The sequence below is a fragment of the Aphidius gifuensis genome, linkage group LG1 (genome assembly GCF_014905175.1).
Source record: "Aphidius gifuensis isolate YNYX2018 linkage group LG1, ASM1490517v1, whole genome shotgun sequence".
NCBI lineage: Eukaryota > Metazoa > Arthropoda > Insecta > Hymenoptera > Braconidae > Aphidius > Aphidius gifuensis.
Window position 1 is genome coordinate 25,573,177 of NC_057788.1, and position 26,709 is coordinate 25,599,885.

The 26,709-nt window shown below is 24.9% G+C and overlaps 10 protein-coding genes across 18 annotated transcripts; 6 read left to right on the forward strand and 4 right to left on the reverse strand.

The window, feature by feature from the left end:
• The first annotated feature begins 128 nt into the window (after nucleotides 1-128).
• Nucleotides 129-2,146, forward strand: LOC122857267 (uncharacterized protein C6orf136 homolog). Its single transcript, XM_044159352.1, has 5 exons — nucleotides 129-447; nucleotides 735-980; nucleotides 1,051-1,139; nucleotides 1,211-1,432; nucleotides 1,512-2,146. The coding sequence occupies exons 1-5, from the start codon at nucleotides 322-324 to the stop codon at nucleotides 1,648-1,650; spliced, it is 822 nt and encodes a 273-aa protein (XP_044015287.1). The 5' UTR covers nucleotides 129-321; the 3' UTR covers nucleotides 1,651-2,146.
• Nucleotides 2,147-2,162: 16 nt separating this feature from the next.
• On the reverse strand, nucleotides 2,163-2,979 carry LOC122857440 (DNA-directed RNA polymerase II subunit RPB7). The gene is made up of 3 exons (XM_044159615.1): nucleotides 2,837-2,979; nucleotides 2,658-2,767; nucleotides 2,163-2,564 (listed from the first exon to the last, which is right to left on the reverse strand). The coding sequence occupies exons 1-3, from the start codon at nucleotides 2,846-2,848 to the stop codon at nucleotides 2,168-2,170; spliced, it is 519 nt and encodes a 172-aa protein (XP_044015550.1). The 5' UTR covers nucleotides 2,849-2,979; the 3' UTR covers nucleotides 2,163-2,167.
• On the forward strand, nucleotides 2,976-5,325 carry LOC122857333 (snake venom serine protease CL2-like). 2 transcript variants are annotated; one of them, XM_044159456.1, is made up of 7 exons: nucleotides 2,976-3,233; nucleotides 3,330-3,444; nucleotides 3,826-3,947; nucleotides 4,040-4,154; nucleotides 4,233-4,440; nucleotides 4,514-4,777; nucleotides 4,862-5,325. In XM_044159456.1, exons 3-7 carry the CDS (start codon nucleotides 3,908-3,910, stop codon nucleotides 5,009-5,011), a joined length of 777 nt encoding a protein of 258 aa, XP_044015391.1. In that variant the 5' UTR covers nucleotides 2,976-3,233; nucleotides 3,330-3,444; nucleotides 3,826-3,907; the 3' UTR covers nucleotides 5,012-5,325. The 2 variants fall into 2 exon arrangements, with proteins under 2 accessions (XP_044015391.1, XP_044015399.1); XM_044159464.1 differs by lacking the exons at nucleotides 2,976-3,233; nucleotides 3,330-3,444 and having other exon boundaries at nucleotides 3,796-3,947.
• A 2,713-nt stretch (nucleotides 5,326-8,038) lies between these two features.
• Nucleotides 8,039-9,533, forward strand: LOC122857324 (40S ribosomal protein S3a). The gene is made up of 3 exons (XM_044159445.1): nucleotides 8,039-8,193; nucleotides 8,470-8,896; nucleotides 9,166-9,533. Exons 1-3 carry the CDS (start codon nucleotides 8,132-8,134, stop codon nucleotides 9,475-9,477), a joined length of 801 nt encoding a protein of 266 aa, XP_044015380.1. The 5' UTR covers nucleotides 8,039-8,131; the 3' UTR covers nucleotides 9,478-9,533.
• Nucleotides 9,534-9,715: 182 nt separating this feature from the next.
• LOC122857515 lies at nucleotides 9,716-13,426 on the forward strand. 2 transcript variants are annotated; one of them, XM_044159728.1, is made up of 5 exons: nucleotides 9,716-9,988; nucleotides 10,068-10,342; nucleotides 10,750-10,857; nucleotides 11,146-11,201; nucleotides 13,368-13,426. In XM_044159728.1, the coding sequence occupies exons 1-2, from the start codon at nucleotides 9,868-9,870 to the stop codon at nucleotides 10,283-10,285; spliced, it is 339 nt and encodes a 112-aa protein (XP_044015663.1). In that variant the 5' UTR covers nucleotides 9,716-9,867; the 3' UTR covers nucleotides 10,286-10,342; nucleotides 10,750-10,857; nucleotides 11,146-11,201; nucleotides 13,368-13,426. The 2 variants fall into 2 exon arrangements, with proteins under 2 accessions (XP_044015663.1, XP_044015669.1); XM_044159734.1 differs by lacking the exon at nucleotides 13,368-13,426 and adding an exon at nucleotides 12,611-12,679.
• LOC122856961 (transmembrane protein 268) lies at nucleotides 10,375-16,216 on the reverse strand. 5 transcript variants are annotated; one of them, XM_044158898.1, is made up of 6 exons: nucleotides 15,875-16,018; nucleotides 14,607-15,365; nucleotides 14,154-14,534; nucleotides 13,899-14,069; nucleotides 12,592-12,784; nucleotides 10,375-11,233 (listed from the first exon to the last, which is right to left on the reverse strand). In XM_044158898.1, exons 2-6 carry the CDS (start codon nucleotides 15,201-15,203, stop codon nucleotides 11,148-11,150), a joined length of 1,428 nt encoding a protein of 475 aa, XP_044014833.1. In that variant the 5' UTR covers nucleotides 15,204-15,365; nucleotides 15,875-16,018; the 3' UTR covers nucleotides 10,375-11,147. The 5 variants fall into 5 exon arrangements, with proteins under 5 accessions (XP_044014833.1, XP_044014841.1, XP_044014850.1 ...); XM_044158906.1 differs by having other exon boundaries at nucleotides 11,134-11,233; nucleotides 16,002-16,111; XM_044158915.1 differs by lacking the exon at nucleotides 10,375-11,233 and adding an exon at nucleotides 11,449-11,551 and having other exon boundaries at nucleotides 15,875-16,017.
• On the forward strand, nucleotides 15,089-17,827 carry LOC122857124 (tetratricopeptide repeat protein 19 homolog, mitochondrial). Of its 2 annotated transcripts, none has more exons than XM_044159138.1 (5): nucleotides 15,089-15,193; nucleotides 16,739-16,836; nucleotides 16,910-17,172; nucleotides 17,259-17,566; nucleotides 17,631-17,827. In XM_044159138.1, exons 2-5 carry the CDS (start codon nucleotides 16,804-16,806, stop codon nucleotides 17,825-17,827), a joined length of 801 nt encoding a protein of 266 aa, XP_044015073.1. In that variant the 5' UTR covers nucleotides 15,089-15,193; nucleotides 16,739-16,803. The 2 variants fall into 2 exon arrangements, with proteins under 2 accessions (XP_044015073.1, XP_044015066.1); XM_044159131.1 differs by lacking the exon at nucleotides 15,089-15,193 and adding an exon at nucleotides 16,117-16,135 and having other exon boundaries at nucleotides 16,525-16,836.
• Nucleotides 17,828-17,844: 17 nt separating this feature from the next.
• On the reverse strand, nucleotides 17,845-20,289 carry LOC122857087 (protein catecholamines up). Its single transcript, XM_044159077.1, has 3 exons — nucleotides 18,581-20,289; nucleotides 18,437-18,512; nucleotides 17,845-18,347 (listed from the first exon to the last, which is right to left on the reverse strand). The coding sequence occupies exons 1-3, from the start codon at nucleotides 19,523-19,525 to the stop codon at nucleotides 18,172-18,174; spliced, it is 1,197 nt and encodes a 398-aa protein (XP_044015012.1). The 5' UTR covers nucleotides 19,526-20,289; the 3' UTR covers nucleotides 17,845-18,171.
• Nucleotides 20,290-22,685: 2,396 nt separating this feature from the next.
• LOC122856781 (protein-associating with the carboxyl-terminal domain of ezrin) lies at nucleotides 22,686-25,142 on the reverse strand. Of its 2 annotated transcripts, XM_044158628.1 has the most exons (3): nucleotides 24,721-25,142; nucleotides 23,247-24,645; nucleotides 22,691-23,171 (listed from the first exon to the last, which is right to left on the reverse strand). In XM_044158628.1, exons 1-3 carry the CDS (start codon nucleotides 24,916-24,918, stop codon nucleotides 22,867-22,869), a joined length of 1,902 nt encoding a protein of 633 aa, XP_044014563.1. In that variant the 5' UTR covers nucleotides 24,919-25,142; the 3' UTR covers nucleotides 22,691-22,866. The 2 variants fall into 2 exon arrangements, with proteins under 2 accessions (XP_044014555.1, XP_044014563.1); XM_044158620.1 differs by having other exon boundaries at nucleotides 22,686-24,645.
• A 118-nt stretch (nucleotides 25,143-25,260) lies between these two features.
• Nucleotides 25,261-26,235, forward strand: LOC122857431 (39S ribosomal protein L30, mitochondrial). The gene is made up of 3 exons (XM_044159606.1): nucleotides 25,261-25,380; nucleotides 25,487-25,605; nucleotides 25,667-26,235. Exons 1-3 carry the CDS (start codon nucleotides 25,354-25,356, stop codon nucleotides 26,079-26,081), a joined length of 561 nt encoding a protein of 186 aa, XP_044015541.1. The 5' UTR covers nucleotides 25,261-25,353; the 3' UTR covers nucleotides 26,082-26,235.
• Nucleotides 26,236-26,709: the final 474 nt, after the last annotated feature.

Below are 26,709 nucleotides of genomic sequence, written 5' to 3' on the forward strand. Positions count from 1 at the left end.
ATATTGAATGTAATCGTTGCAGTGTTTCGTTAATAAATGTATGTTTATAAATTATTGCTTAATTTATTTATAAAATATTCAAATAATAATAATAATAATAATAATAAAAACATATTTGAGCGCAGTAGTCGCGTGGTCACTCGAAATGTTGGTAGACTCCTGAAAAAAAAAAAAAAAAATGGTTGCCTCTGAAAAATAATCATTAAATAAGTTAGATAAAATTGATCGCAATATTATAGCGAACAATAATTAGGATATAAATAATAGTTAATTTTATAATCGTTATATTAACAAGTGTTTAATTTTTGATAATTGTTTATAATGTCTCTTTGTATCAGAGCAGTACCAAGCAAGTTGTCATCACTCGTGGGTACAAGAAACCAGGTGATGCAATTTAATCGCCGGCTAACAAAACACATCAAAAAATCATCATCATTATTACAAAAGGTTAATAAATTATTTGAAAAATATGTCACTAACAATATTAAATATTATTCAATTATTCATAAATACATATAAATGTTATTTATTCACTTGACACATGCTGTCAATTGGATAATCATTTTTAAAATTCAATTTCAAATATGATAAAATAACATAACCCCAACATTTTATCTTACATAATATCCTTAAAAATAAGAATTATATGAATTTTATTTTGACAAATAATTTATAATTAATATTAATTTGTCTTGCAAAAAAAATGACATAATATTTTGTTTTTATTTTTGCAGTATGATAAATTGAATTTTGCCAATTTAAAAATTAATGATGGATCATCAGGTATATTACAAAATACATTGTCATTTGGTATTAATAGACTTGCTGTAAGATCATATTCAGTACCAGTTGGTAAAGAAAAAGAAAATGTACAAGCAAATGTTCAAGATAAATTTGTAAGTGATAATAAAAATGATGATAATCGTACTGGACCAACAAAAGAACAGCTGCAACATGTTTATGATGTATTAAGTGATGATGTAAGTTTAAAATATAAATAAATTCATAAATATTAATGATTTATTAATAATAAATAAATGTTTATTTTAGCTACCAAAATTTTTTGCTGCATCAATTGATTATCGTATTTATCATCGTGATGTTGAATTTATAAATAATGTCAGAGGAGTATCATCAAAGTAATTAAAAATAATTTATTTATTTGACATATATTATAATTTATAATTAATAATCATTTATTTAATTATAGGGGTCTAAATGGATATATTAAACAAGTACTTTGGATCAGATCATTGGGGCATTTGATGTATGCATATGTTAAATTTGATGTATTTAAAATAACAATGCATCCTGAGGACAATACTGTTAAGGTCAGATGGCGTGTTAGAGGTCTTTCTGGATTTAAAGTTGTTACTAATATTTGGAAATTTAAAATAACAAAAGTCAATGAAAGTATCAGTGAACTTGAAACGTAAGTTATCATAATAAGTATATAATATTTTAATAATTTTTATTTAATATTATATATTGATTTTAAAAAATTATTTCAGATGGTATGATGGTTTTTCAACATATTATGTTGGAAAAGATGGTCTTGTTTATAAACATGTTGCTGATAAAATGATGCCAGATGAAGAGAGAGAAAGTGAAAAAGATAAAACTGGAATTGCTGCAAAATTAACAGCATGAGTTTGGTAAATCTTGTTAGGATTTTTTTGTTGTATCATCGTGATGATATTTATTTGTCATTCCTCAAAACATTAAATTAAAATCCTGAATAATCATCACCAAAAAAAAAAAAAAATAAGAGATATGCAAGAGCAAAGAGCAGAATAAACAAAAAAAATAAACAAAAATTTTTCATTTAGCTAATTAAAAGATGAAAAATTTTTTATAAATTATTTCTCATTATTTTTTTTATTTTTTTTGCTGCAAGCAACTGAAAATATTAATTTAAAAGTTAGTTTATTTAAATAATGAGAAAATAATTTATTTAACAATCATTTAATAATAAACTAATTATTATTATTAAATATATTGTTTATTTTTTGTTTCTCACTTGAAGTATGTTTAAAAAATAAATTAATTAAAAATCATTGTAATAATAAAAAAATATCAACGAATTAAAAAAAAAACAACATTGTTGTATTATTAAATTAATTTATTAATTATAAAATTTTGAAAAATTATATTTACTGTATATTTATTAACAATTTAATCCAAGATAATCATCCATTAAAGTACCAATGGCAAATATACCAGTTGCATCAACACGAGTACCAACAATTTTAAGTCTAATTTCATCATCAGCCTGTATAACAACTTCTTCTTCTTTTGACTTGTAACATGGTGGACTAACATTAGGACAAAATTGCATATCTTCTGGTATTGAATGATGAGAAATGAAACATGATAATGGTCCAATTTCAGCAAACATGCCAACCTTGTTGACTTGTGTAACAACAGCATCAAGAACTTCACCTTTAAATGGTCTGAATACAATTGCTTTGTATTTTACTGGATAAACAACAAAACCTTGACCTGGCTGAATTATACCTGCTCCAATATTGTCAATTGTTGTTACAGCAACAACAAAGCCATACCTAATCATCAAAATGTCAGGTTTAATTTCATTTTTTTTTAACTCATTGATTATCTTTATTTATTTTTATTAAATTAATAATTTATTTACTTACTTTCCAGTACAGGTGCCTTCAACTTCTGTGTATAATTTTTGTTTAACTGTGTCCAACAATTGAGGTCCAAAATAACGAGGATGAAGGAGAATCTCATGTTCCAATGATATCTGAAGGTAAAACAAAAACAAAATTTATTTTATACAATTGCTACTGATGATCATTTATTTAGTACTTACATGATAAAACATTATGATAAATATTTATTTAAAATTTATATTATTATTTATAATATTTATTTGAGGACTTTTGTATGTGTCAATAATCAGCCGGTGTTATTATATTTAAGGTTAGTTAGACAGTTCAAAACAACAACAAAATCAAACAAAATGACGTATGATACGCAGACAAGTTCACGTTCTCAAAAAAAAAAAAATCATTCTGAAGGCGGGATAAATAATCCCATGGGTTGAATCTTGTTGTTGTTGTTATACTGCATTATACTGCATTGATATTAATAATTAATTATTTTAAAAAAAACAATGGGTCGATTACTTGAAATAAAAATATCTAATTTTGCATCATTTCATGGATTAATCATGATTGTCAGTGTTGGACTGTTGGGTGATATAATAGGTAAAAATAAATTATTTGAGTTAAACTTGTTGATAATTAAACAATATAGTTTTTAATTTTTTGTTTTAATAATAAATTAATGGTTTATTGTTTTAGGAAAATCAAGTTTTAAAGATGAAATTGCTTTTGTCCTTGGAGATTTTGATGAGAGTCTATGCATCATATTCACTCTGGTTAAAGAACTTTAATGGAGCAAAAACGAAAAACAAGGGCGTAAGCAATATTGATAATGCATGCCTATTAAATAAAAATACCAAGTTTTATGTTTAAAGTTGTCTTATATAAAACCTAAATGAAATATTAATATTCAACTTTTTTTAAAAATAGATAGTTGCCATATAATATTACTGTATTTTTTAAATCATAAATTATGATAATAATTATTTTATCTTTATTGTTAATCTTTAATTATTTGCATACTTTCTTACTGGGGAATAATTTTTTAACTTTATATATACCAATGTACAAATTAAACAATGAAAAAAATTGTTTCTGCAATTTCTCGTCGTTTCTTATTTTTTTTTTTTTTTTGATAATACGAATATAAAATTAAAATGTAATTTATCTACATCCTAATAAAATATTTGTTCAGTGATATGAATCAATTTGGCAATATCTAAATTACTTTGGCAAAAAGTTGAAAAACAATTATTATTCACTCGTCTGATATAAAAATGACGATTACAATATGGATAATGTCTCTCAGTATTTTTTGTAAGTATAATATTTTTTAAACTGAATAAAAATAAATTACATAAATTTAATATATTGTAAAATAAAGTATATTTATATTTTTTTTCATTTAGCAATTAGTCTTGCAAAAAATGCTGACAAATTAACAGGTGGTACAAGAATAAGAATTGAAGATTATCCACATTATGCTAGTGTTCGCCATCGAGGCCATCATATTTGTGGTGGAAGGTATGCGTTTTTATATTGATATAAATGTTGATAACATAAATATTTAATGATAAATTGTTGATTTATTTTATTGTCAAGTATCATCACACCTTCCCATATTTTAACAAGTGCCAGTTGTGTTGTATATGAGTCAATGGTGGTAACAGGAAATCTTCAAGTTTTAATTGGATCAACAAGTATATTTTCCGATGAACCATCAAGTTCTCTTCATGAAATAAGCTTTATTATTTATCACGAAGATTATTCAGCCAGAAATTACTGGATTCATGACATTGCCATTCTCAAAGTATGCTAAAAAATTAAATCACGTAGACATAAAATATTATTTTATTTTTATCAATAAAATTTAATTATTCTAGTTGGAATCACCAATTTTTTTTTCATCAATACGTTCAAAGATTGATTTACCAGACCGTAGAATTTCAGCTAGATCAATAGTTAGAGTTATTGGCTGGAATGAATTTTTAATCCCACAAAATTCAGAAGCAAAATATCTTCATATGGTTTCAATGAAAATAAATTCATATGCAGAATGTCACCAAATCATTCAAGATAATCCAGGTGTACATTTTTATTATCATGCATGTGCATCAACAATTCTTTCAAATGAAGCCATCACATTGGTAATATTTATTATTATTATTATATTAATTATAAATTTACAAGAAATAAATGCTGAAAAGAAAATGAAAAAATTTTTTGTTTAGGGTGACAGTGGTGGTGCGGTTATATACAAATCACAAGTTGTTGGAGTTATTTCTGTTCAAATTCCAATATCAAGAGGAAAGTCTCCAGTACTCATTACAAAAGTTTTTGATTACATAGAGTGGATTAATAAAATCATTGACAAAGTGTAATGAATTATTTGACTGTTATTGGCTGGTGAGTTACAAGCTACTTATACTGCACGTGTGATAAATTATGATTTTCTAACTGTCATACAAGGTAAGAAATCACATTATTTTTTAGTGCATTTACTGCCAATATAAAAATAAATTCATTTTCGTAAGTAAATTTTTTTTTCCGTTGAAAATGATTCTATGAGCGTAACAAACAAAAAGTATGTCAGCTAAATTTATTATTTCCGCCTTGAAAATTAATCACTCAAATTTATTGGATAAACATGAATGACTTTTATATTTTAACTGAATTTAATTTAACAAATTGTTATAAAAATATGACACTCAATTTACATCAATAATTAATTAAATATAAAAATAGGGAAAAGAAAAATGATAAGTAATTTTTTATTATATATTTATTAAATTATTACAGACTAGAAATGTGCATATTAAAAATTAAAGTTTCAAAACAATTAAAAGAATGTTACATGATTTTTTTATAATCAGTTTACATTAATTTTGCTAGTATGATTATTCAATTTTATTGGAAAATTTTATTATCATAATTTCGTATGTAACAATAGCTCCAACGACCTGCAATTAAAAAATATAAAAAAAATTAGTCAAATCATTTTCTTAAATCTTTCTTAGTCAAATCTTCTTTTTTTAAAAAAAAATGAATAAATAAATCAATTTAAAATATATACTTACAGCCAAAATAAAACTACGTTTTATAGAAAAAAAATTCATTCCCGTCAGTGCAACATCATCATTGATTAATTGTAATCCTAAACGTCTAGTCTGTAAAATTAAATAAATAAAATACATAGAAAATTAAATATCAAAAGATTATCAATTTAAAAAAAAATTTATAAACTTACATCAATTGTATATTTATCAATAGGACATTGATATATAATTGGTAAAATAATTTTACTTTTTTCATGAATTCTTGATACATAAAATAAAGTTGCAATTATTCTAATTACCATAAATCCAAATAAAACCAGAGGAAATACTGTACTCAATGTCAATTCAATATCAATTCTGGAAAAAAAAAAAAAAATTAAAGATGATAATTTAATTAATTTAATAAAATAATAATCAACTTACGAAATTCCAATACATAGTTGAAGTATAATTGCAATAAAATTATGTGCAAATGACACAATAATCAATGGAGAAATAATTTCGTCTGTTTCTTTAACAAGTTTACTGAGAATACTGTAATTTATTCTCAGTTGACACCAATAATCTTCATAGTTATCCCAAATTCCACTCATTGCTTCTTTATTTAAAAATTTGTATCTATCACCAAGTCCAATGGATATCTTTTAATAATTTATAATTATATTAATTTATCATAATTTGAAAATAATTTATACAGTATTTATAAATTAATAAATACCATAATAATAAATAAATCAGAAAAAATTGATATATATCCATGAAAAGTTGCAGTCATAAATTTGATAATCATTATTAATTTATCAATAACTATTAAAAACATGAAACAAAAAAAATAAACAGTAAATAATATACAAATTTTTGTCTTTTTAAATTTTTTTTTTGTTTTAAATTATATTTTTAAATAATTCTTACGAATGTTTGAAATATCGTGATTATTTTCCACTGGTATTGCGACTTGATGAATTTTTGCTTCTGCCTTTTTATTATAAACTGAGAATGACCAACACGTATTTACAATAATAGTTAAAATCGTCATAAGAATAGCTATTGTATTAAATTTCCATCGAAGACGTGGATAATCATAATTCAAACTGAAATAGAAAAATTTTAGAAAAAATATTTCAAGTCAAGTACAATCAATTCAAAGTTATAAATAATTTAAATAATAAATTTTAAAATTATTTTAATTTAACAATAACCGATTTAATTGTTTTTCCATTAACAACCACTTTTTTTGGACTTTAAACCATTTCCATGGTAACATACAAAATATTAAATATTGAATAAGAACACTCAGGATAAATGTTGACATTGATATAGTAGCCATAATATCTATTGAACAATAAATAAATAATTAATCAAAAATTTAAATAAAAATCATTTTAAGAATAATATACCGTCATTGTTTTTGAATCGATAGTTATTCATCATGAAACTTTTAAAATTGGCAATAATAAATTTAATTAATAATCCAAATAATAAAACAATAATTACAAAACGAATAAACTTATGCATATTTGTATTTTTGCAAACTAATGTTTTTAAATTGTTTATTTTAATATCAGAAATTAAAAATATTCCCATAAATTGGCTTATCACAAGAAATGGTCGAATTGCATTGTAAAAACACTCTGAATTCTAAAAAAAAAAAAAAAAAGAAAAAATTATTTGATAAATTTAATTCATAAAACATAGTTTTTTATTAATTTCTAATAATTAGTTTTTCAATACTCACATCAACTGTAAAATATTTTAATTTTTTTGATACGTTTTCATATTTTTCTCGCTGTAAAATTTTATTATTATTATCATCATTTTCCCATTGGAGATTTTGTACTCCACCGTTATCATTGTTTATAAAATTTGATATTGGTATAACTTTCATTTAAAAAAAAAAAAAAAGAAAATCAAGAATATCTTCTTTATGCTTTTATAAAATTAATTTATATATTTTTTTTAATTATCCAATTGAGATTAGACTAGTTTTTCAACTCGTTCAAACTGAAATAAAAGTTGTGAGTAAAAAATATTATTTTTTATTGACTGAAATAATGTCATGGTTTTATAAAATAAATAACAAAAATATCAAAATATTTTTTCAAGTAATAATAACAAAAGTATTACAAAACTAAAATTTAATTTACTTATAATAATATAGAAAAGTTAATATTACAATGCGTCAGCTTTTTTTTTTAATTAAATTAATACCAATCGATTGTTTTTGAATAAAACATTTTTTTAAATAAAGTTATTAACGCTACGCCTAGATGTCGTACTAATCGCTGCCAGTTGGCAGCAGCAGTTGGCAGCCATTTTATAAATGATGAGCAACATGAAAAAAATAAAAAAAAAGACAAAAAGTCCAAAAAATTCTCTTTCTTCCATAACCTCTGTCCTGGCCACGCTACACGGCATTTATTCCTGTCGTGTTAAAATAAAGCAATCATGGCTGTTGGTAAAAACAAAGGCCTCTCCAAAGGAGGCAAAAAAGGTCTTAAAAAAAAGATGTAAGTACATTTTGTTTATTATAAATATAATATTAATATTAATTTATTTATTTGATATCAATTTGGAAAATAATGGCTCCTAAAAAGTTGCCATTATTTCAACTCTGTCCATGTGCTTTAACAGCGACATTTTTTATTTTTTCATTTTAATAATTTAATAATAATTATTTAATTAATTATTTATACGAAAAAAAAAAAAATTATAATTAATTAATATTTAAGTATGTATTGTTTTTATAGTTGATTGATAATTAATTGAAAAAAAAATTTTTCTAGTGTTGATCCTTTCACCCGTAAAGACTGGTATGATGTTAAGGCACCATCAATGTTCACCACTCGCCAAGTTGGTAAAACTTTGGTCAATCGTACCCAGGGTACAAAAATTGCATCTGAAGGTTTAAAAGGACGTGTATTTGAAGTATCACTTGCTGATCTTCAAAGTGACGCTGATGCTGAAAGATCATTCCGCAAATTTCGTTTAATTGCTGAAGATGTACAAAATAGATCAGTACTTTGTAATTTCCATGGTATGGATTTAACAACCGATAAACTTCGTTCAATGGTCAAAAAATGGCAAACATTGATTGAAGCTAATGTTGATGTCAAAACAACTGATGGTTATTTACTTCGTGTTTTCTGTATTGGATTTACCCAAAAAGATCAAATGAGCACCAGAAAAACTTGTTATGCTCAACACTCACAGGTAAAAAAAAAATCAAATTCATTAACAAATAATAAGCATTTAATAATATTTGCAATGGAGAATCCATTGTTGTAATTATCATTAATTTCAATGGATTTAAATTTTTTAAAATTGCATAAAGTAAAGGTTTCCTCTTACCCCGTTCTTTTAAATTATGCAGAAAGTACGTTATGATGTGAAACAACATAATTAATAAAATAATAATTAATAGGAGTTCGTTAAATAGAATGTTTTTTTATTAATTTATATTTGTTATTAATTTTTTTTAGGTACGTAACATCAGAAGAAAGATGGTTACAATCATCACTGATGAAATTACCAAATGTGACTTGAAAGGTGTTGTTACCAAATTGATTCCTGATGCAATTGCCAAGGATATCGAGAAAGCATGTCAAGGAATTTATCCACTTCATGATGTTTACATTCGTAAAGTTAAGGTTTTGAAAAAACCACGTTTTGAACTTTCAAAACTTCTTGAACTTCATGGTGATGGAGGTGGTAAAACTGGTGAAGTTGGTGAAACTGGATCAAAAGTTGATAGACCAGAAGGTTATGAACCACCAGTCCAAGAAACTGTTTAAACATTTTCTCAAATAAAAAAAAAAAATAAACAAATCTCATTTTGTTAACAAATTTATCTGTTTATTTTATTTTAATACCCTAAAATATTATTTATTTATATTTATTTTTTTTAATTCATAATTATTGCATATATTTATTAACATTAGGTATATATTTTTTAGTTGATGTGAAATTAATTTTTTTAATCTCAAATTATTTTAAACATCTGCTATGAGACGCCATTTTGTTGACGAATTTATTCAGTCCAACACTAGGTGTCTTGTATGTGGTGGTGTGGTAGCAGGTAGCTTGACTGTATTGACATTTGACGTCGTCAACAAATAAATATTGTCTGTCATATGTTGATGGTCTTGATAAATATTATTAAATAATAGTTATAAACAAATAAAATGTTTGGAAATAAAAAAAATAATCTTTCAGCAAGACCAAGTCTTCCAACAGTTGAACAAATATCAGATGACATTCGTCATTCATCAGCATCTGATGTTGCCTTCAATATTCTAGCAAAAGGTATCAACAAGTTGTTATTTATTAATTTATATATTTTCATTAATTTCTATTAATAATATATATTATTTTTTAAATATAGAAAACACACTTAAAGCTGATCTTCATTTTCCAACAAATGTCAATGATGCTGAAAATATTTATGGAAAAGCAAAAATGTATCTTGATAGTACAAAACGTCTTAAATTACTTGCTGAAAATTTAAAAAATGAAAAAGATAATTTACAATTAAGTTATGAGGAAATTGTTAAATTAGCTCAGGATATTAGGGAACAAGCAAAAGCTGTTTTGATTGAATAAAAATAAATTTTAAAAATTAAATTAAAACATCGACATTAATATTTATTTATATATCACGTATGTATAATTATTATTAACATTTAATATCATGTTTTTTTTTTTTTTATCAAAAGACATTTTTTTTTATATTAATAATAGTTGATAAAATTAAATCTTTGAGCTACTTAACTGAGATTGTTTTTACTTTTTTTTATTTTTAATCTAACATACTGTTTTTTTTTTTTATTTAAGTACCTGAAGTGAAAATATTTTTTACTAATTATTATTGCTATCTTAAATATTTTCATGGACGGAAAATAATATTCTTTGTTTTTTTTTTTATATCATTGTGTATACTGCAGTTTAGATAAGGCACTTTTTTTAAATTGCATGAGTGTATTTTTTATATTTTAAATACTATAAATAGTGAGTAAGTGAATATCACTTGAAATTACTGATATGTTTTATGTTTTATTATTTTTTAGAATCATTATCATCCTGGTTTTATTATCTACTAAAATACCAATGCCATGAGATCTTTTTCTTATTGAATTATAACACTAAAAAAGATCATTTTTAATACTCATAATTAGGTGAGTCAAATTATTTTTAATATCAAATATTTAGCTTTAAAAAAATTAATTGATTAAAAGCATTCTTATGTATATATATTTAAAAAATAATTACTCGTATTATTGTTTATAAATTTTTAGTATAATTTAAATTAAAAAACGTTAAAAATTATTTTTTAATATCAAAATGATTTTAAAATTATTTAAGCAAAAAATAAACTCGATCCTCATGATGATGATAATATTAAAAAATAACTACCAAGCAAAAAAATTGTTTAATAATTTTGTTTTTTTTTTTTTTTTTTGTAGATTTAATTTCTGATATCATACTCAGCTGGGTGCCACCTAACAAGAGGATCACTAAGGTAAGCACACCAAGTATATCCAGCTGGATAGCCTGGAAAAATATATCATGCAATTGTTAGCAAATTTTAAACAATATAAAATTTAAATAATTATATACAATTATTTTAATTTGTTAATAGACAAAGCAACGATATATATTTTTTTATTAAAATAAAACAAGAAATATAATTATTAATAAATAAATATATTTCCAATAAATTAAATTAAAAATTAGTTTTATATTTTTATACTTACAGATATTTTTTCTATAAAAATATTATTATTATTTTGTTTTTTTTTTTTTGTTCTCAAGTATTTACAGTGAGATTTTGTGAAAGTACAGATATATTTTGATCCACCTTTTGTCCAGCTGCGTGCAAATAACATTCCCATTATTATTAACAATAAATATATTTTTGGGTATTTAAAAAAAATGGAAAAATAATCAGGGAATAAAATTAATGATATGTTTATAATTCTTTTTGATTGTTTTTTTTTTTTTCATTTTTCTAACAGTTATACAATATTTACGTACAAAAAAAAATATATATATGCACTCAATACATATATTTATAATAATATATAATATATTGATATTTTTTTTTTTTTTTATTTGATTGTTTATTCTCTTTGCAAATTTATTTTTTGCTTATAAATGATAAAAGCTCAAAAATTTATATTATTCTAATTTATTTTAATTGATATAATTTGTTTCTTTTTTTTTTTCTCAATAAAATATTAACACTTTTTAAGAATTTGATGATTCTAAGTACGAAATAATATTACTCTCAACTAACGGACGGATATTTTTTTTTTATTAAAACAAAACACTAATAATTAAATAATAAGCTTTTTGCTGTTTGTAAATTAATTAGGTGTTACAAAATTAGTTAAGTAACGAAAAGATAAATATTAAAATAGCTGCCACCACCAAACCCAATTTTTTTTTTTTTTTATAAATTTGTTTATCATTTTTTTTTAAATCTAAAATTATAAAAACTACAGTAAAATTTGTAAAATGGCATTTTTATAATTTATGTTAATCACATGAAGAACGTTAAAAAGTTTTTAAATTAATTTTGCCGTTCTTTTTTATCGAATTATTAATAATTAAATTTATCATAGATTAATAAGTACCAAATGAGTGTGTTGTGCCACTTTTTTTTTTGTGCAAGATATGAGCTTTTTATCTGATGTAAAATCATAACATTCAGCCTTTGTAAAATCAATTAATTATCGAGATTCATTTGCGAGTAATTAAACTATAAATATTGATTTTTTTTTTTGGTTAAATTTAGATATTTTGTTTTTTTTTTTTTTTTTATAAATAAAATTTAAATATTGATAATTAATATTTTCAATCAAAATCAAAATTAGGTAATGTAAAAAATTTTCGTATTGTTAACTTGCCTTTGGGCTTGTATTTCAGATGTTCCTCAATATATTGACAAGGACAACGGGCGGAGACGCAATGACGAGGTGGAACAGTTGATCCAACGATGGTTCTTCTTTCATGTGAATCAATTATCAAATCAAGTCTGTGTCTGATAAAACAACGTGCCCATCTTGATGCATATCTCAGCAACAGCATTTCCGCCCGTTCCTGTCAACACACACCGTCACCATATTTTTTTTTTTTTTTTTTTCAAAAGAAAAAAAAATAAGCAATTTCCTTAATTGATGAAGCAATAAAAATATTTTTTATAGCTTCATCAATTAATTTAGCAAGCAATAATTAGTGATAAATGCATTTTTAAAAAAATTGAGTAAAAGATAAATGATAAACTAGAATATAAAAAAGCAAGCAGGAATGATTTGATAAAAGAAAAAAATAAAATAAAATAATCCTTGAACTGGCACTGAAGTCCTCCGTCATCTAGATAATACTAAAATTTTATGGATAATATTAATTAGACTATTTACGACTATTACACTAATAAAAAAAAAAAAAAAAAAATTAGAAAACTAATAATTTACTAACAAAACAATAGCTACTAAACAAAGCTCCAAGTATTTTTCTTTTTTTTTTTTTATAATTTGAAAGAATACTTGAGCTTTTTTTGTGTTTTTTTTTTTTTTTTTTTTTTTTTTTTGATTGAGTGTAGACAAATGATAAGCTACAAAAATAATATTGAGCTGCATCAAATTGACATTAAAAATGAGTTGTTTTTTTTGTTTGTTTTTAGGTGCATTGTTGCATTAAATGCCTTGATCTCTTAAAAAACTGCTCCACCTAGGGCAAAAATCTCTGCCTTCAATACGTGGCTTGTTACGTAGCCATTCTTCAACATATTGACATGGACATAATGCCGATGATAAATGACGTGGTGATGATGGATTACCACCTTCTTCATCAACTGTCCAATCCAAACGACGACGTAAATAATCCTTAGCCCATCGCTGTATATAACGGCAGAGTACTTGTTCACTTTTACCCTAATAGATTTAATATTTTAACAACGACCAAGGTGGTATTTTTTTTTAAATTATTTTTTCTATTATAATTTATCAACAAATAATATTCCTACTTAATTTCCATAATATTATATTTCTAATTATATTCTTGGTTTTTTATTTATTTATTTTTTAATTAAAAAATTAAAAAAGCAAAGATTTGGAAGTTAAAAAAAAAAAATAATGTTAGGCAAAACAAATTGGATTGCACCTTTTTTTTTTATTTTTTTTTTGAGGATAGAATAATTTCTTAAATGACTTACCTGTTTTCTAGATACTCGTGTTGTTGAACTACCCTGAATGACAATATCACTGTCATCAATGTCCATTCGTTGTTGTAATTCTTGTCTTTTACGTTGTGCTTCACTAGTTTCTTCACCTCCAATAACTCGACCCTCACGTTCTTCTCTCTCAATAACTTCTTGCAATTTTTTCTATTAAAAAAAATAAAAATACATTTTTAAAAATATAATTTATTATTATTAATTATAAAAAAATGAAAATAAAAAAATACTTACAATACAATCAGTTGTATCAAAATAAATAAAACACAAATTAACTTTGTGACATGATAATTTTCCTCTATCATCAAGACCAAGAATAATTTTATGACGTAATAAATGTTTATTAACTTGTGCCATACATCTTTCCAAATTATGATTTAATTTAATTTTAATAAACATACATAAAAATATTGCTGCTGAATTCATTATTAGCCATATTATACCAAGTGCAAATAATGTTAAACCAGTTACACCAGAAAATAAAAGACCAAGAAGTATTACAAATGCAGTAAATATCCATACAATAAGTATTCTTTTGTAACAAATATTATACATATTAAAACGTACATCATTAACTAAAAGTTCCATAATATGTACATAATCTTCAACAGTTAGCTAAAATAGGAAAAAACAAATAAATAAATAAATAATTTATAAAACTAATTTAATAATATTTTTGTTACTTACAGTTAGTCCCTGTGCCATAAGCTCTTCTGGAACAAGTTCTGGACGAAATTTAGCTGGTGTAACCCAAGGCCATCTTGTATTAACAGGTAATAATGTAACAATTGTATCACCATTTGCAAAACCTCTTCTAATATTACCAATTGGTGTACTTATAACAGTATTAATATCATTTCTTCCATTAGTATTACCACGTAAATCAATGGTTTTTAATGAGGCACTTTTTGGTTCTGGTACACGTAATTCATTAGGCACATTATTATCTGGACTATCAGGTGATATTGAACGACTTAAACCTGATCTATCTAAATTTAATTGTACTGATTCAGTTGTTATAACAGCACCACTGTATTCATTATTAGATTTTATATTATTATCATCATTATCATTGACAATATTATCAATATTAACTGTTATTGTTTCATTTGTTTCATGATTTTTTTGTAATGTATTGTCAGGTGTTGATGAACGTTTTGGTGGTGCTAGTGGTGGTGGTGGTAAGGCTGTACCAGATGGTTCTTCTTCTTCTTCAAATTGTACCCATGTTTTTGGTTTATCAACTCCTGAATCTGTTGTGTCTTGAGGCGTTGGTGAGCTCATTTTTATTTTTTTATATTTTCAATCAAAATTAGTTGATTATTTTTTTTGTTTTTTTAATTTTTTTTTTTTCTTTATGGAAATTAGTTTACTTATTTTATAATATAAACAAAATGATAAATTTAAAATTTCAAATACCATCCAGTGTTAACCCATTAAATTATTCTGAAAAAAAAAAAATTGAAAAAAAAAAAAAACAAAGATTATCATTTTGAAAAAAAAAAAAAAAATAAACGAATCCAATTTTTATTGAATTAATTAAATATCAAAAAAATATCACAAAACATCCGCCATATTTTTTATTAAAAAAAAATCACGAGAATAAATTTTAAATAATGAAAAAAAAGGGAGTGTCCCAGATGGAACGCAACATACAAAAATACAAACAAAAAAAATTTATGAAAAATTAAGTAAATATCACATCACTTTCAATTGAGGTCACACATGAAATGATGCACCATTTTAAAAATCACACTAAAATATATTTAAATTAAAATAATAATAATTTATCATAAGTCATTTAAAAACTAATTATAAAAACAAAAAAACTATATGTGATTTGTTTATCGTAAACTAATTAACTTAATTAATTTTAAATGAAAAAATTAACTGATATTTTAAAAAGAAAAATTTCATTTAAAAAAAAAAAAAAAACTTATTGTTTCAACACTTACAATTCTAATTCAATAATTAAATTTTACAATGTAGAAGAAGAAAAAATGATGCGTGTTATATCACACAATGAGAATACATCTATTGAATAGAAAAAAAATAAATAAAAAAAACTTGAAACACACTCACCTGTAATTGTAACTAGGAAAAATAAAAAAAAAACACACACACAGTAGTGTGTGACTTGTGATTGTGTATTTTTTATTCAGGTATAAAAGTGAGTATAGAGTTGGAGTGTGAAGGTGAAATAATTTTATCGGGAGGTAAATAAAAAGAGATATTTAAAAAAAAAAAAATAATAAAATTGGAGGTGGAACACCGGTGGAAATATTGGAGTCAGGTTGACGACAAAAGAAAGAAAGAAAGAAAAAATTCAAAACAAAAATATTAAAAAAAAAAAAAAAACAATTATAATAAATAACCCTAATAAACATTGAAAAAACTAATCACGAAATATTACAAATTGTCACGCAATAACTCAGTGACATTAAATAAAATTAAAATTGATTTTTATTATTTAAAAATATATTTTGATAGGTTAGAAGACAATACACTTGTTTTATTTATTTTATTTTATTTTTTTTTTCATTATTATTCTGATAATAAAATTAAATAACAAATATATTCATTGTTTAACATTTGTTATTTACAGATAATGACGTCCTTGAGAAATTTTTTTTGTTTGTCAAAAAGATTATTGAAGAAACAAGTTGTTATTAAAATTGTTAGAACCAAAACAACATTGACATATGATGACAAATCTAATTTTAAAAATATAAACAAACTATTTTATAATAATAATAATAATAATGACAATAATAAAAGTAATGATGATAAATCAAAATCAAGATTATTTTTTATGTCAGGTTTTAGTTTGTTTGGTATTTTAAATTTTAATGAAGATGACAAAGTTGCTGAGCCAGAACTCATAATGACAATTAAAAGATCAATTTTATTGATACAGGTAAACACCTGATTAAATTATAATAATTATTAATAAATTGATTAAATAATTGACATGATATTTTTGATTATAGAAAGGTGAATATAAAAAAGCTGAACAAATGCTTCATGTTGCATTGAGACAAGCCCAATCAATACAGAGTTATGATGGTGTAACATATGTTTATGATGTAATGGCAAATTTAGCATTTGAAGTTGGTGATATTAAAAAATCTAAAAAATTATTTACATCTGTTATGCAAAGATTATTATCAACTGGTACAATGGAGAATGATGTTAAAATAATTCATATGAGTTTAAAAATGGCAAAACTTTGTGAATCATCTGGAGAACCTGAGTAAGCCCGTGGGTTGTTTGATATCAAAATAATTTTATTAATTATACAAGAACATTTATATTTATTTAATTTTTTTTAATTATCAGGAAAGCTGAAGATGGATATTTATTTTGTTTAAAACACATACAAGATCATGCTAAATTAACACCAGATGACGAGGATATATTGATACTTTGGGCAATGACACTTGATTGGTATGCTAAAATGCTATTGTCACAATCAAGATTAAGTGAAGCATTGGATTATTATCTTGAGGCTTATCAATTGTGTCTTAAAGTTAATGGTAAACAACATCAACAAACTGTTGTACTTTTAAATGATTTAGGAACAACTTATTGTCTTCTTGGACAGCATGATCAAGCACTTGATTATTTATTTGAAGCTATTGAAATTGGTAAGTTAAATAATTAAATTTAATAATAATAATAATAATTTCAATCCATACTTTTATTTTTTAGGAAAACAAATTCCAGACATGCAAGACTTGAGTTCAATTTATGTTAATCTTGGTAATGTTTATCTAAAAAAATCAATGCACAATGAAGCCAAACAAAATTGTACAAAAGCTCTAACTTTATCTAAAAAAAATAATGATGATGAAACCAAAATTCAGGCAAATTATTGTCTTGATGAGGTCAATAAATTACTAAAATAAATAATCAAAACATTTAATTCTCAGGGAAATAATTCATATTATTATTAATAGTCTTGTAAATTGACAAAAAAAAAAAAATATATATATATATATGCTAGTTCAAAAAAAAAAAAAAATAATTAAATTAATTGATTACAGAAAAAAAATAGTCTGTTGCCTCTAAATGAGATGACTGTTTACAGAAATTAATATTTTTACAAAAATATGCGTTTTTTCTTTTCAGCTTATTAACGTGATGTATAATCTTAACATGTATCGCTGGGTGATACATATTTAATAAATTGATTTATCATTTAAATTTTATTCACAATTACTTCGAAGTTCATTGTTTTTAATATATTTTTTTATTCGTACTGTGCAATCAGTACCATCATGTAAACACCTAGTAGAAGAGCTATGACTTCTTTGACAGATTGCCAAAATTTAGTATCACTAAGTAACTCTGGAATAACTGTGACAGTGGCAATGTAAATAAAACCACCAGCAGTAAATGGAAGTATCCAGCTTGTAACAACAGCATCTAGAAAGCATCAACATATTTAAAATATACATTCAGATGTATAATTGGATATAACAGAAAAAAAAAAAAACAGGACAATTAATATTTACCCATTCCTTCAGCAAGAAGTGCTACATAAGTACCACAAAGTGCTCCAATTGCTGTTGATAATTGAAGCCATATTGCCTAGGAAATAAAAAAGTAAGAATAAATATGTTAATCATGAAAATAATAATAAATATAATAATTTATACCTTTTTTTTACTGCAGCCACTTTGAATGAGAATTGCAAAATCACCAATTTCATGTGGTACTTCATGAAGTAAAATAGTAAAAGTTGTTATGTATCCAACACCATCACCAGCAAGGTAACTAGCACCAATAGCCAAACCATCAGTAAAATTATGTAAAAAATCAGCAGCAAGATTTAAATAACCAGATATTTTAATATCTTCAATTTCTTCTTTTTTATTATCTTTATTATTAGTTTTTGAATTTTTATTATTTTTATCATTTGGTTTAACAGAATGTGAATGTCCATGATCACCTTTTATCAGTCTTATTGCTTTTTCAACAATGAGAAATACAATTATTCCAAGTAGTACACATAATCCAACAGACATATCATGTCCATGTGAATGCTCTTCTTCTCCATGATTATGACTATGATGATGGTCATCGTGTGAGCCATGATCACCATGTGAATGTGGAGCAAGTGCATGTGGTATTAAATGAAGGAATGCATCACCAAGTAATCCACCAGATGCAAAACTCAACAATACTTTTAACAATGGTTCACGTTCTTTACTATTATCAAGTGGTACAAAAAATAATAACACAAATGGAGCTGCTGATATTAATAATGTTGAACCCATTGCTTTCAACAATACGCTACTTTTTTCTTCATTATTTTTTGGAGTATCTTTATGTTCATGGTGATGATGCTCATGATCATGGTCATGATGATGCTTATGTGATTTTTCTACATTTTCATTTGCTTGTTTTGAATATTTGAAGCTTGGTGATTCATCAGTATGATGATGATGATGATCATGGTGATCGTGAGATTGACAGAGAGTTGGTAAGTCGAGAAAAACAACTAATATAAATGCAGCAATTGCTAATTTAACAAATAATGCATGTCTATTTGACCACCAAGTTTCTGGCTTTACTTTAATTTTTTTAATGCCAACCGACATATTGAAACACTTTGGTTATAATGGTTGACTTATTTTTTAAACAAAACTGTTCTCTTATCTACGTTGCCATTTATTTATGTACTTGGGCACGATTTTAACCTGTATGTGATGTGTACACCGGAAAATAATGATAATATAATTGATAACGGAGTTTGCGTGCGCAATAACAAACGTGTAACATGTATAGAGAGCAATAGAGAGTGATGGGGAAAAAGAAAGAAATAGAGAGGGGGAGAGAACACACGCGGCCATTATAGCTACTTTGAACTGCTCCGAAATTAATAAAAAAGATACGCTTCTATTAAATTTCTATTCAAACGGCTGAAAGCCTAAAAGTGTAAAACATTCTATTGTTCACATAAATAATATTCTATTTGAAGTATTTAAGTATAGTATCACTTCAGAACGTTGTTATGCCAATTAAATAGTCTCTAACACAGGAGTTATATTAAGACTGAGAAGAATATAATATTTGTGTGATAACGTATGATAGTTACATAGTAAGTTTAATAGTAAACTACGTTAAGAGCAAAGGTTTTCAAAGAATTGTTAAAAGAATTATGCAAACATAAAACTGAGGAAGGAAGCTTTCCACAAAAAAATGAAAACTTCCTAGGTCATTCCATGCTCCTGGTAAAAATGGACCTATTCTCTTTTTTAATCGACGAAAAAATAAGAGAAGCATGAAAAAAGAGAGTAACATTTCCGATTTACTAAATAGCTCTTTACTCATCCTACGATCCGGTCAAGAATTTTCGATTTTTCAATTTTTTTGATATTTCGAAAAATTTTTATCTCTATAGTTTCTAAAAAAATAATAAATGACGCTGAACTTGTTAACAGCAACCCTGATACAACACTTTATTTTTTTCTATAATTTTAAATGTTTTACGCTATAGCTCCTGAAAAAAAAAATATATGGCGCCACGTAGTTTGGCTCATTGACTACCTCCTTGCTCATTCTATGTTCCTGATACTCGAAAATTATTTATTTTCTATAAAATATCAAAAAATTTGTGGAAAAAAAAATTTTTCGAGTATCAGGAACATAGAATGAGCAAGGAGGTATTTGATATTTTCAAAAATACCTCCTTGCTCATTCTATGTTCCTGATACTCAAATTTTTTTTTCTAGCAAATTTCAAAAAAATTTTGAAAATAATTGGAAAAAAAATTTTTCGAGTATCAGGATCATAGAATGAGCAAAGAAGTGATTGATATTTTTGAAAATACCTCTTTGCTTATTCTATAATCCTGATACTCGAAAAATTTTTTCCCACAAATTTTTTGAAATTTGATAGAAAAAAAAAATTTCGAGTATCAGGAACATAGAATGAGCAAAGAGGTATTTGATATTTTTGAAATGTTCGAACACTGCAGTTCCTAATAAAAATGAGAGATGGCGCTGAACTTGTTAACTCAAAAAATACCTCTTTGCCTGTTCTATAACCCTAATAAAACAGCCCTCTTCTATCTATGATATTTAAATGTGTTAACCCTATAGTTCCTAAAAAAAACAATAGATGGCACTGAACTTGTTGACTCAAAAAATACCTCTTTGCTTGTTCTATAACCCTGATAAAACAGCCCTTTTCTATCTATGATATTTAAATGTGTATACCCTATAGTTCCTAAAAAAACAATAGATGGCGCTGAACTTGTTAACTTAAAAAATACCTCTTTGCCTGTTCTATAACCCTGATAAAACAGCCCTCTTCTATCTATGATATTTAAATGTTTTTACCCTATAGTTCTTAAAAAAACAATAGATGGCGCTGAACTCGTTAACTCAAAAAATACCTCTTTTCATGTTATATACTCCTGATAAAACAGCCCTCCTCTATCTATAATATTTAATAGTGTTCACCTTATAGTTCCTAAAAAAAACAATAGATGGCGCTGAACTTGTTGACTCAAAAAATACCTCTTTGCCTGTTCTATAACCCTGATAAAACAGCCCTCTCTTACCTATGATATTTAAATGTTTTTACCCCATAGTTCCTAAAAAAACAATAGATGGCGCTGAACTTGTTAACTCAAATAATACCTCTTTGCCTGTTCTATAACCCTGATAAAACAGCCCTCTTCTATCTTTAATATTTCAATGTGTTTACCCTATAGTTCCTAAAAAAAACAATAGATGGCGCTCCGTAGTGTGACTCAAAAAATACCTTTTTTCCTGTTCTATAACCCTGATAAAACAGCCCTCTTCTATCTATAATATTTAAATGTTTTCACCCTATAGTTCCTAAAAAAATAATAGATGGCGCTAAACTTGTTGGCTCAAAAAATACCTCTTTTCCTGTTCTATAACCCTGATCAAACAGCCCTCTTCTATTTATGATATTTCAATGTGTTTACCCTATAGTTCCCAAAAAATCAATAGATGGCGCCACTTGTTCAAAAAAAATTTCAAAAAATATCAAATACCTCTTTGCTCATTCTATGTTCCTGATACTCGAAAAATTTTTTTTCTATCAAATTTCAAAAAAATTTGTGGGAAAAAATTTTTTGAGTATCAGGAACATAGAATGAGCGAAGAGGTATTTTCGAAAATATCAAATACCTCTTTGCTCATTCTATGTTCCTGATACTCGAAAATTTTTTTTTCTATCAAATTTCAAAAAGTTTGTCAAAAAAAATATTTTCGAGTATCAGGAACATAGAATGAGCGAGGAGGTATTTTTGAAAATATCAAATACCTCTTTGCTCATTCTATGTTCCTGATACTCGAAAAATTTTTTTTCTATTAAATTTCGAAAATTTTGTGAAAAAAAAAATTTTCGAGTATCAGGAACATAGAATGAGCGAGGAGGTATTTTTGAAAATATCAAATACCTCCTTGCTCATTCTATGTTCCTGATACTCAAAATTTTTTTTTTTTTTTTTAATTATTAGGCAAGCAGAAAATCGAGGAAGTAAATTTTACAAATAATCGAATACCTCTTTACATATTCTACATTCCTAATACAATTAAGCTCTTTTTATTTTCAAAAAATATTCGATAAAAAAAAAAAATTATCAGGCAACTAGAAAATTGAAGAAGTAATTTTTGAATATTTAAAATATTTAAAAAGTATTGGGAATGTAGAACATGCAAAGAGGTATTTGAATAATGAATAATGCATTATTATTACTAAAATAAATGAGACATACACAAATTAATTTGAGAACGAGTTTTTTAATCTTTATTATACAACTTTATACGTAATCAAAAATAAATTTATTCAAAAAACAAATAAATATGTACTCCCACAAAATAGAAATTAATAAAATCAAATAAAAAATAATTAATATATTATTTACAGTTAAATTATGTAATTTTTTTTTTTTTACATGTCATCATATTGCACTCTGTTCATTCAATTCATCCAAAACATTATTATTATCTTTATTATCATTACCCCAGTCATTTAAATCATCACCCCAACCATTATCATAATAATCTTCTGCTTCATTATCAATTAGATTCTCTTTAAAATCGAATACACTTTTATTTATCTTATCATTACTATTATCATGAACATTATCAACATGTAGTATTCTTGGTTTTTCAATAACTGGTTCCATGTCAGTGAAAAAATCAACTTCTTCTTTGGCTGATTGAATTGGTTTTGAATGTTTTATATCCAGTTCATTAATATCAGCTATAATATTTTTTTTATAATTAATTTTATCATATTTATTAAGTGATATAATTGGAGGTATATTATTTACTTTACCAGGACTAATTTCAGTTTCGATATAAGTCTCTTTAATTGATTTCAATGATGTTATTTCACCATTTGGTATTTCATGTACTTCCCAATCAGACCAAGTACCTTCTTCTTCAGAATAATTAACAGTTGCCTGTATCATATCATCCTCACCACCATCTGGTGATGGCCTTTCAGGTAATTCTAATATTGATTCTTCAACAATGTCATCTGATGCTTTAACATCAATAGATTTTAATTCATTAATTTTTTTAATTGAGCATACATCACGTCGTGTTTGATCATGATTTGGTCTACCATCAGTAAATAATTTGCCTCTTTTACCACCAATAACAGCAGTTGCACCAAGTATTGGTACTAAATCAGATAATGCACGAAGTGTTATACTAACTAAATGATCATCATGATCTTTAATACCAACTAATAATTCTGGTAATATTTTTTTTTTTAATTCATCAATTTGAAATGCATAAATATATGAATTTAAATGTGCCAATAAAATTAAACGTACACAAGTATCACGTACACAAAACATTTGTAATAATTTTGGTACTAAATAACTTTTAAATGTTGATATCGTAAATAAACCAGATTCGTTATCAACATCATGATCATTATCATCTTCTGTTTTTGGCTTTAATACATATGGTAATAATTTTGATTGTGCTGTTGAATCAAGTAATACCATTCTTGATAATAACAATCTACCTAATTGTTCAGCAACAATCTTTTCTGGAAATTTTTTAAGTTGATTTAATAAAGATGAGAAAAATTCTTCTTTTTCTAATTGATTTTTTAATGGTAATTCAATTAAAAATGCATGTATATTTATAAAGTCATGAGTAAAAAATGCATGTTTAATAATGTCATTTAATTTTGGTCTTAATTCGGGATCTTGATTTTGTAATTGTTGTCTAGCAAGTTCTTTAAATTCCAATAAACCTGGCACATCATCAGTATTTTTAGGTCTCAATATTTCTTCAACAAGTACACCAAATGCAAATATATCAATTGATATTGGATTAATTTGTGAAACAAGAGAATCATTACTTTCTTCAGGTGCAATTGCTTTTTCATATCTAAATGTTTTAATTTTTTTTAGATAAGCTTGATTAAAATCACTAAATCTACATAGAAATTCAAAACATCCAAGTTTCCATGAACCCTCTGGTGTAACATATATTGAACTTGAACATATATTATTATGTGAAGCAAGTGCATTATCATGAAGAAATATTAATGCACGTAAAATACTATGAAGACCAATACAAATTTGTAATGTTGTTTGATTTCCTATACATTGTGAAAGTGGCTTTGCTTCTTCAGTTGATAAATAATAACTACTTCCTTTTTTCCATGATGATACATATTTTAAAATACATGGATGACGATGAAGCATTAAATTCTATCAATTAAATAAAAACACAAATTCATAAATTAAATGACATTTTATAGGTATATTAAAATTTTTATTTATTACCTTAGCTGTTTTTTCAAGTGGTGATGGTTTACCAAAATTTGCTGCTGAATGTAATGATGGTTCACTGATAAATACTGATAATGATTGTGATGAAGCTGTACTTGTTAATGTTGCACTGTGATGTAACCAAAAATCTGCTATTTCCACAGCTTTTTCATCAATATCAAGCCCACTTAGGGCACTTTTTTCATTGCCCATCTGTCAAGTAATAATATTAAAATGCAATAATATACTTCAACTTTTTATAAATATTATTATTTTCTTTTTTTTTTTAATATGTCTTCACATTATACTCGCGATTAATTAGTGACGTACTGACGTATACGTACTCTCTCACTCTAATGCACTCTGTGGTTGAATGACAACATGGCAAATCCTTCAATTTCATTGGCTGGCTGATGTATCCAGTGGAAATAAAATAATCATCATGTCAAAAAATTGGCATTACAGCCAAGAGATCTCTGTAGTTGATTGTGACAACTTGGCTATCGACTAATTTCTTCTTTATCTACACATAAACATAATAATAATTATAAATAAAAAAAATAATAATAATATTGTGTGTATTGAATATTTTTGGATGAAGTTTTGTTAACTTTCAATTCTATTTTGCAATTATAAACAATAAACATAATGTCAGCTGTTACCAGAATGGAAAAGGCATGTAGTTTTAAATTAACTTGAAAAACAAAATTACACAAAAATAATTAAACTTAATTAATTGTTTTAAATATAATATAATATAAACCTAACCTTGTTATTACAGCTGACAAAATTGACCAATGCATTTTGTCTTATTCAAACACGTAATTATGCTGATAGACGTATTCCTAAAGCTTGGAAAAAAGATGTTAAACGATATGAAAGTGTCAACTACTATCCCAGGTATTTTAGTAATTGTTTTAAATTTAAAATAAAACATATGTTTAATTGTTGTTTAATTAAGATTTCCAGATCATGAGGATCCACCAATTGAACCAACAAAATTACTAGTTGTCAGACGTTGTAAACCATACAAAGGTAATCCATGGTGGGATAAACAAGTTCTAGATGCCTTTAAATTAAAAGACAGCCAGGGTGAAATTGCAATTGTCAAAAATACACCAGAAATATGTTCACTTTTATGGCAAATTAAACATTTAATTGAAATCACCCCACTTCGGGCACCTGATAAACTACCAGAAAAAGATGGACCACAATCAACATGGCTTCATGAAAATGGTGATCTTTTGATTGCTCCAAGAGTTGATCCAATTCGTGAAAAAGCAACAATTGATTTTATCAATAATCCTAAACACTTGGATACTGAAACACTTCAACATGAATTAAGAATGAGATGGCTTAATCCATATGACACGTAAATATCAAATACAAATTAATTAAACAATACAAATTTTAATTAATAGTTTATCATAAATGAAAATTGATGTTGTTAATTGTAAGCGAATAAAAAAAAATAAATAAAGTGATAATAATTAATCACATTTATTTGAACAAAATTTTAATGAATTATTAGTCCTATTAAATTTTCAGGACCAATCTCTTACAACCTACCAACAATAATCATTATTATTTATTTATTTTGACATAATACTTAAATAGTAGTTTGCCGCTATGGATCAGTCGTGCGACTATTATTATTATTAATTAAAAGAACAATATAATTTATTTTTATTTTTTTATAATCCATTTATTTTATTTTTTTTTTTTTATTTTACGTTTATTTTATATAGCTCATAATAATCTTGGTAATTGTTTTTTATTTATTCATTTTTTTTTCTTTCTTTCCTTTTTTTTTTTTATTTTATTTGTTTTTTTTTTAATTTTTTTTTTTTTGTCTGTTTTTTTTTTATTTATTTTTTTTTTAATTAATCAAACATAACGATTTAAGTATTAATAATTAATCAAAACTAAGTACGAGTACGACTATCGTTTAAACTACAGTACATTTCTTTTTTTCTAGGCCGTTTTAATTTTTCAGAGACAGAC

Excerpts from the sequence above, each read along its gene's own strand:
- LOC122857267 (XM_044159352.1), top strand. The coding sequence starts at position 322 with ATGTCTCTTTGTATCAGAGCAGTACCAAGCAAGTTGTCATCACTCGTG. Across the intron at positions 448-734 it reads CATCATCATTATTACAAAAG|TATGATAAATTGAATTTTGC; the intron begins GTTAATAAATTA and ends TTATTTTTGCAG. Across the intron at positions 1,433-1,511 it reads AGTATCAGTGAACTTGAAAC|ATGGTATGATGGTTTTTCAA; the intron begins GTAAGTTATCAT and ends AAATTATTTCAG.
- LOC122857440 (XM_044159615.1), bottom strand. Across the intron at positions 2,565-2,657 it reads GAAGGCACCTGTACTGGAAA|GTATGGCTTTGTTGTTGCTG; the intron begins GTAAGTAAATAA and ends TTTGATGATTAG.
- LOC122857333 (XM_044159456.1), top strand. The coding sequence starts at position 3,908 with ATGACGATTACAATATGGATAATGTCTCTCAGTATTTTTT. Across the intron at positions 3,948-4,039 it reads AATGTCTCTCAGTATTTTTT|CAATTAGTCTTGCAAAAAAT; the intron begins GTAAGTATAATA and ends TTTTTCATTTAG. Across the intron at positions 4,155-4,232 it reads CATCATATTTGTGGTGGAAG|TATCATCACACCTTCCCATA; the intron begins GTATGCGTTTTT and ends TTTATTGTCAAG.
- LOC122857324 (XM_044159445.1), top strand. The coding sequence starts at position 8,132 with ATGGCTGTTGGTAAAAACAAAGGCCTCTCCAAAGGAGGCAAAAAAGGT. Across the intron at positions 8,194-8,469 it reads AAAGGTCTTAAAAAAAAGAT|TGTTGATCCTTTCACCCGTA; the intron begins GTAAGTACATTT and ends AAATTTTTCTAG. Across the intron at positions 8,897-9,165 it reads GTTATGCTCAACACTCACAG|GTACGTAACATCAGAAGAAA; the intron begins GTAAAAAAAAAA and ends AATTTTTTTTAG.
- LOC122857515 (XM_044159728.1), top strand. The coding sequence starts at position 9,868 with ATGTTTGGAAATAAAAAAAATAATCTTTCAGCAAGACCAAGTCTTCCA. Across the intron at positions 9,989-10,067 it reads CTTCAATATTCTAGCAAAAG|AAAACACACTTAAAGCTGAT; the intron begins GTATCAACAAGT and ends TTTTAAATATAG.
- LOC122856961 (XM_044158898.1), bottom strand. The coding sequence starts at position 15,203 with ATGAGCTCACCAACGCCTCAAGACACAACAGATTCAGGAGTTGATAAA. Across the intron at positions 14,535-14,606 it reads TTATGGCACAGGGACTAACT|CTAACTGTTGAAGATTATGT; the intron begins GTAAGTAACAAA and ends TTCCTATTTTAG. Across the intron at positions 12,785-13,898 it reads CACGAGTATCTAGAAAACAG|GAACGGGCGGAAATGCTGTT; the intron begins GTAAGTCATTTA and ends GTGTGTTGACAG.
- LOC122857124 (XM_044159131.1), top strand. The coding sequence starts at position 16,528 with ATGACGTCCTTGAGAAATTTTTTTTGTTTGTCAAAAAGATTATTGAAG. Across the intron at positions 16,837-16,909 it reads GATCAATTTTATTGATACAG|AAAGGTGAATATAAAAAAGC; the intron begins GTAAACACCTGA and ends TTTTGATTATAG. Across the intron at positions 17,567-17,630 it reads ATTTGAAGCTATTGAAATTG|GAAAACAAATTCCAGACATG; the intron begins GTAAGTTAAATA and ends TTTATTTTTTAG.
- LOC122857087 (XM_044159077.1), bottom strand. The coding sequence starts at position 19,525 with ATGTCGGTTGGCATTAAAAAAATTAAAGTAAAGCCAGAAACTTGGTGG. Across the intron at positions 18,513-18,580 it reads GTGGCTGCAGTAAAAAAAAG|GCAATATGGCTTCAATTATC; the intron begins GTATAAATTATT and ends TTTATTTCCTAG. Across the intron at positions 18,348-18,436 it reads ACTTCTTGCTGAAGGAATGG|ATGCTGTTGTTACAAGCTGG; the intron begins GTAAATATTAAT and ends GATGCTTTCTAG.
- LOC122856781 (XM_044158620.1), bottom strand. The coding sequence starts at position 24,918 with ATGGGCAATGAAAAAAGTGCCCTAAGTGGGCTTGATATTGATGAAAAA. Across the intron at positions 24,646-24,720 it reads CACTTGAAAAAACAGCTAAG|AATTTAATGCTTCATCGTCA; the intron begins GTAATAAATAAA and ends TTTAATTGATAG.
- LOC122857431 (XM_044159606.1), top strand. The coding sequence starts at position 25,354 with ATGTCAGCTGTTACCAGAATGGAAAAG. Across the intron at positions 25,381-25,486 it reads CTGTTACCAGAATGGAAAAG|CTGACAAAATTGACCAATGC; the intron begins GCATGTAGTTTT and ends TTGTTATTACAG. Across the intron at positions 25,606-25,666 it reads AGTGTCAACTACTATCCCAG|ATTTCCAGATCATGAGGATC; the intron begins GTATTTTAGTAA and ends TGTTTAATTAAG.